This window comes from Pleuronectes platessa, chromosome 14 (assembly GCF_947347685.1).
Source record: "Pleuronectes platessa chromosome 14, fPlePla1.1, whole genome shotgun sequence".
Lineage (NCBI taxonomy): Eukaryota > Metazoa > Chordata > Actinopteri > Pleuronectiformes > Pleuronectidae > Pleuronectes > Pleuronectes platessa.
In genome coordinates, this window is record NC_070639.1 from 17,857,513 (window position 1) to 17,864,202 (window position 6,690).

The window sequence follows — 6,690 nt, forward strand, 5'->3', positions numbered from 1 at the left end:
CTCCGGGTTGTGACACATTGAGTTGCCGTTATGAAATTCACGCAAGTTGGAACGACCTGTTATTTCATGTTTTTAAACCACGATTACATTAATACTGAATAATTTAATACAATCAAGATCTAACATGATTCAAGTGCCATTTGTATATTTATACATGCAGCTGATATACAAAATGTTTATAGCAGTGAGAACATCTGGATAAATAAATTTAACTGATTTTAACTAAATTTGACGTGAATTGGAATTTTGTTCTTCACATGCCAATGATCGGCTCGGCCACCATTCCCCATTCCTACAGGTCAGCGATCCCTCTGCATCTACTAACGTGTAACTTTGCATGTTCAAGTGTAGGGAGGCGACGGTTCACTCAAAACACAACAGAACAGAAAAAGTGGTGGTATTCGTTTTTATTTTCAAATCAAGCCTTTATTGTAGATGGAACTTAATTTGATGCAACCATAAACACAGAGGTCCGATGACGAGGTCAATCTGTATGGATCATTGCTAAAAACAGTATGCATAAGAAGAATAGCATCATTCAGTTCGTCAGAGCTTTGCTCACTGTCCTGCCTTTTATTTTCAAATTGCAAAACGTGGGACAAAAAAAATCCGACACTGCAAAAGCCAAAAAGAAGTTATTAAAATCTGACTGTTTGGATCACCTTGCCTTGGGAGTGGTACATAATACATAAAGAAATTTTGTATTTGTAAGATGGTTTCGTTCAGACATGATGGAAAATGGTGATCTTTTCTTGGGGGCGTTCAGGAAATTGAAATGTAGATCCAGGTCATTTACTGCAAGAAAATCCAAACAAATAAAAGGATTACACATCAACCAACAACAGCATCTACCAATATATCTCACAATTATTAATCCACCTAATGTGATGTTAACAAAAGACAAACATGTCAAGGTCTGGTTGTAGTATTGTTGGTTCTGGAGCCAGAACAAATACACAACACTACAAACGAAACAGTGCAACTCCTTATTACATTTAAATTACCCACACAAAAATGTATGTGACAATTTAGAGGCTAGAGCTTTTGACTTAATCTATTGAATCAAAGACTTGCAAGTATGTTAAGTCAAACTATAAACTTTGAACCCATTTCTTTTCCAGTAGCGTCAAAAAAGACATCATGATATTAAATGAGGGTTTCTGGAGACTTAGCGGACGACTTACACATTTCTCAATCTCCAGACCATCTTTGAAGAAAAGCATGAATGGTGTAATGCCATCCTCACGGTAATCCAGGAGTCCGACCATGCCTTCGGGGTTCATGTTCTCTCCAGTATAAAACTGCAAGGGGAGAAAAACTTAATATGACTCAATTATCAACAATCAATGGGGTGTTATTAAGAAGATAATCAGGACTATGATGGTTTGGTTTACAAAAAAATAAATAAAACATACCACTATTCACATACTTAATAAACATGGTTCTAAAGAAATAATATTTTCTTCAGCTGTGCAACTGGCTTTGAATTTCACGAGTCGGCTTCATGTAATGCAACAACCAGATATTCTGCCGGCATCAATGGTGAAGAATTATACTAGGTTTTATTCAAAAGTATAAGAAAGTATTACTCAATAAGCCAAATGAAACACTTCATATTCTAGGTCATATCATATTAGATTTTTCTTTTATTCTGGTTACATTGAAAAACAGCCGCATCATGTCTGTTGGGTTCAGTATAATTCATAGGAGGAAAATGTAATGCTTTCAACACTGACAATATCTGAATATCTAAGTGACCAGTTATCACCCGTGTGTCCGCTTTAAAACAAGTAGGTGCAAATGATAGTTCACAAAGTTCCACTGCTGTCAAAATACCTACGTTAACCCAACTTAGGTTCATCCATTTTTGAAAGAGCTTAACACATAAGAAAAAAGTGTTACATATGAAAACAATTCCTTTATATTTACCTCGAAGTTCTTGATGTTTTTAACAAGGGACTGGACGACAACAGCCATGCCTTTTGTGAATGCATCCACTCCCTCTGGATTATCCTCTGCCTTCTTGGTCTTAAGCCTGTAAAACGCAAATAGTTAGTTTTTCTGAATTTTTTTGCAATGTCAAGATGTAACAACGGCCCATACCATACTCTAACCCTAACCCTATATGATACGCTGAATTTGTCTCATAATACTTACGATTCACAAAATTATAAACACTCTGATAATCTGCAAGAGGAACTCTTTTTATACATTTTAAAATATATTTATGGTCTGCCTCCTCGAGAGTTATTGAAACTGTATGATGAACAAACGACAGGCACTTCTTATCATACTGAAGTTTAAACACAGCATTGAGTCATAATCTTTGGGAAGAACTTATCTTTGGTCTGTAGGTGAATGTGTGTATGTGCTTGTCTGGCATTACTTTTTCCAATAACTTAGACACAGCTCCACTAACAGTGTTAATTTGGGCTCTTTTCATACATATTTCCACTGTGAGTGTTTTTCGCTTTTAGCTTCTCCTTCAGAAATTTACTGCTGCTGCTGCTCTGTCTATTGTTCGCGCTGCAAACCGCATCATTCCAAATCTCCTCCTGTTCTCCATACATGTGGAGTCAGTCTGTGTTGTGCACGCCGTTTCTCTTCCCTCCGGTTCTAGGATTATCATTAATAAGCTTCGCAATTCTTGCTGATCCAAATACTAAGTAACAAGGTTGCTATTACTTAGATAAGCTCTACAGGCGAGTGATAAAACCAGAGAACCACCCGGACACGGTTATAGTCAATCAGCCCTCACTGCTAAAAGTCTCGGAGGAAACACTGTATATCGCCTTTTTCTGTGTGTAAAGTGTTTTTTTTCTCTCAAGAGAATGATGCAACATAGTTACACAGGAACACAAATAAGAATTCTCTCCACAGCAAGTGACCTTAGAAGACGGCAATACTTACTTCTTCATATATTCCTTAATGTAGCTGACGTATTGCTTCTTATCAAAGTTCGTCTGTACCAGTTTATGGTTGAGGATGATGTCAATACCGCTTGATGTTGCGGCATCGTTTCCCTCACACATCTCCTCTGCTGAAGGGTTGGCCCCGAGGAGATTATCATCGATCTGCTCGGTCCTGCAGACTCTCTGGAAATGAGAAGGTATGGATTTGAATATGAGACGTATAATGGGATGGACGACGTGGGCCATCCAAAAAGTATTATAAAGATGGTTTCTGCTGTGGCAATGCATCAAGTTTTATCCCAGTCCATATTTACAAGGCTGAAAACTCACAAACACCTGCTTCCTGATGAAAATGGTTGCAGATTGCCAAACAGCAATTAAAATCAGCCAATCACGTTAATTTCTTCACCCCTTCAGAATTTCCTGATATCTGAATTGCTGGACATAGCAATAGGATATTCGGACATCCTCTCCTTTAAGTAGGTTTATCCTATGAAATTAAATATTTATTTGGAATGGGGGATAGTTTACAGGTTTACCTTGTGACAGCCCCCATCCCTCCCTTCCTCTCTGTGAAACTCCAACAGTCAGCCCTCACCAAAATGACAACGCAGTTACGCACTCTCCTTAAAAGGATAGGGAAAGTTTAGAACAATGTCTGGTTGGTTAAGTCAATTCGATAACACATCCCTTGTTTCTAGATGCGCCAGATGCACCCTGTCACCACACTGTGTCCTTAGAGTCAGTGTGTGTCAAACTTAAGCCCATTATAGAGGCTACATCATGTGATTAGGTGAAATGTTTCATCGCTCATCCAAGAGGCTTCTCAGTTCAGTTCGAAAGGCAATGTTAGCAAATAACAGCGTTCTATATATAGCAGCAGTTCCCTAGTCTGTGTTGGTGATACTCTGTAACCACCGCCCCTTTTATGTGCATTCGCTCAGATCTTGACGAGGCAAGCCTGGGTTGATTTACAAAGTTTATAACCAGCTTCGTGTGACGTAGCCTGATTGTGAGGTTATGTTCAACCGAGTATCTAATAACTATTATGGGTCTGCACCACTCGCTCCTAAGTACAGGACTGTCAACAATAACTGCATTTGTATATTGATCTGAGGCTACAGAAAAGTGAGGTGGGTTTAAGAGGACAGGTATGCGCCTACCCAGGGTTTCTATCCACAATGCCAACTTCTTTAATAACACAGAGCAATGTTCAGCCTTCTACTGTAGGTTTCTAGCCTAAATCTGGTAGTAGCTCTTAGTGGTCACTGCATTTGCGTTCACACAGTCCGTTAGAGAGAGAGAGAGAAACTCTATCTCTGGGGTTTAATTTAAGTCTGATGCTACAGTAAATAAGACTTCTATTCACCAGGTGGAAGGGAAACACCACACATTTTGACTAATTGGCTTTCCATGACTTTTCAATAACTTTAAACCAAATTTCCATTACCGAACATTGTGACATGAATACATGAAAGTGCCAAAAGTTGGTATTCAGGCTAACAATGAGAATTCCAAAGCATACAGTATACCTTAAATTACAACTGAATGAGACAATAGTTTGATTGAGGTCTTTGTCTGTTTTAACCCCTGACACGTACTTTTCCATTTGTAGCCAAGCACGGTTGAATCGACACTTCCCTGAACTTCTCAATCAGTATGAAAGAGTATGCCTGCTTATTCTTTGAGTACATTTCTTTGAACTCAGCGTATATTAACATACGAATAAGCAAATTTCAGGCACTTTTCCAGGCTTGGAAGTAAACATTTTACACATCCATGGTTTTTCATGACCCTAGGAACCCTGTAAGACATATCACATATAGCTATGTACCAGGGCGTGGACGTTGACTCATCATTTCCACAGTTGGGAAACTTCACGACACAGACTAAGGGGAAAGAATATACATGGTTGAAGAGTTGATAAAAGGCTCCTGGTCTGGTTACAACGAGCAGATCTCACGTTTTAACCTCGTCTAGCGTCGCTGAAAACGAAGCTAGAGTCTTTGTTTGTTTAACGTTTAACTTGAGAAGCGACTGAATCGATACCAGTGACTCACCTTTCCTTCAACTTCGTACATGAAGCCGTCATGGACTTCTTTGACGGGGAAGGCATCAGAGAACATCTCGTCACCTGGCGGAAGAGAAAACACCGTTAAGACACTTTAGGACCAGAAAGGGACGCGTTTCCCCGTCTCGGCCACATTCACGCGGGTTCACGTAAAGGGATAAACAACGAGGGACATGTTCTTCTTTTGCCGGTGAAACAAAGACCGAGGGAGCGTCGACGCGTTTCCTGAAGAGTCTCCGGTCGAGCCAACTCTGAAAAGAATCACGCTCGGTAGCGATAAGAGCGACCACATGACGCCGGGAGGCCCCATAAACCACGTCCCCCCCCTGACGCTGCATTTATGTGTTGGGCCACATCACCCCGGCCTAGGCCTCCCGGTCCAACCCGAGCCAGGGGAGTCACACTTTCCTACTTCGAGCGAACTTGGCGGTAGCCGAGCCGCGGCCTGATCTACAGCTCCGCCCGGTCTCCATAGCCGGCTAACACGCGGCAGAACTCGTCGGCCATCATGGTGAACCGCGAAGTTTCACTGTTGGGGGAGGGGTGGCGAGATGGAGGCTACATCTGGCTAGCATCCAGATAACACGCTTTAGTTAGCTAGCTAGTTAGCATCGCCGACTCTCCCCGTCTTCCCAGTAACGATTAAAGGGCTAAATTACCGCCGCGGCAGCGATGCTACCGGGTCGCCGCCAGAGAGAGGCAGGCGCGGCGGGGACTTACCGGTGACGATATCCTTGTAGATGATCATTTTGGCTGTTTCGGTGTTGAGTCGTCCAGAGACAGAGCAGACCGGCCGTCGGAGCCGCGCGAGAGAGGCGAAAAGAGCGCTGAAGCCGCGAGGCAGTGAATTTACGTGGTGCTGACGTCATCGGGGGGTCGGCTCGAGCGCCCGGGTTTTACTGCCACCGTTACATTGTGGACGAAAGTTGTAATTGTTCCTGAAATGTCATATACTTCATATATACTCTACCACAATACTAATGTAGTGCTAAATATTGAATATGATATCATATAATATAGTTGGTATAATCTTATACACGTGTACCTATATTCCAATCCACCCACTCATCCACCCATCCATTCATCTATCCATCCATCTACTCCAATATTATATTTTGTAATAATCTGTAATTTTTTGGGGGTTTTAAATGATACACGACCTGAACGCAGCAAAAGATATCACTGTTCTGTTAAACTAATAATAGTAACTTTATTTGTATAGCACTTATCTTAATAAGGTTTCAAAGAAATGTAAAAGGTATTGAATTCAGTTCTTCCCATAGGCTTTAAATAATCAGGTGGAGACTGAATTCATGAACTCCATTTTGTCAATGATAGTTTTGACATAATAAATTGTCAATTCAAGCGAAATAACAATGATATATGCGGCATTTTTTATATCTTGGCAATAAATTCATTTTAATTGTAGTCGGCCTAATAAGTAAGTAAATGTGAGGTGGCTGATCCAATCTGAACGCACCTGCAACGTACAGACCAGTCCATGGTACAGACATGAGGACCTATTTGGGGGAAATAATGTTTTGAGCCCACAACAGAGGCGTGGATTCTCACGGAAGATATTATGCTATGTCACAGGAGTATACTGAATGTGTAAATAATAAAATTCAGTTTGTAAGGGAAATGTAACATTTGACCACAATATGATCATGTTTATTTCCCCTTTGATTGATCGTGATTGAATCTCAT

The 6,690-nt window shown here is 40.7% G+C and overlaps 1 protein-coding gene across 1 annotated transcript; it reads right to left on the bottom strand.

The window, feature by feature from the left end:
• Positions 1-392: 392 nt before the first annotated feature.
• tpt1 (tumor protein, translationally-controlled 1) lies at positions 393-5,862 on the bottom strand. The gene is made up of 6 exons (XM_053440018.1): positions 5,704-5,862; positions 4,973-5,046; positions 2,911-3,095; positions 1,930-2,035; positions 1,185-1,301; positions 393-795 (listed from the first exon to the last, which is right to left on the bottom strand). The coding sequence occupies exons 1-6, from the start codon at positions 5,729-5,731 to the stop codon at positions 793-795; spliced, it is 513 nt and encodes a 170-aa protein (XP_053295993.1). The 5' UTR covers positions 5,732-5,862; the 3' UTR covers positions 393-792.
• Between the last annotated feature and the right edge of the window lie 828 nt (positions 5,863-6,690).

Excerpts from the sequence above, each read along its gene's own strand:
- tpt1 (XM_053440018.1), bottom strand. The coding sequence starts at position 5,731 with ATGATCATCTACAAGGATATCGTCACCG. Across the intron at positions 5,047-5,703 it reads CTACAAGGATATCGTCACCG|GTGACGAGATGTTCTCTGAT; the intron begins GTAAGTCCCCGC and ends CTCTTCCGCCAG. Across the intron at positions 2,036-2,910 it reads ATTAAGGAATATATGAAGAA|GCTTAAGACCAAGAAGGCAG; the intron begins GTAAGTATTGCC and ends TGCGTTTTACAG.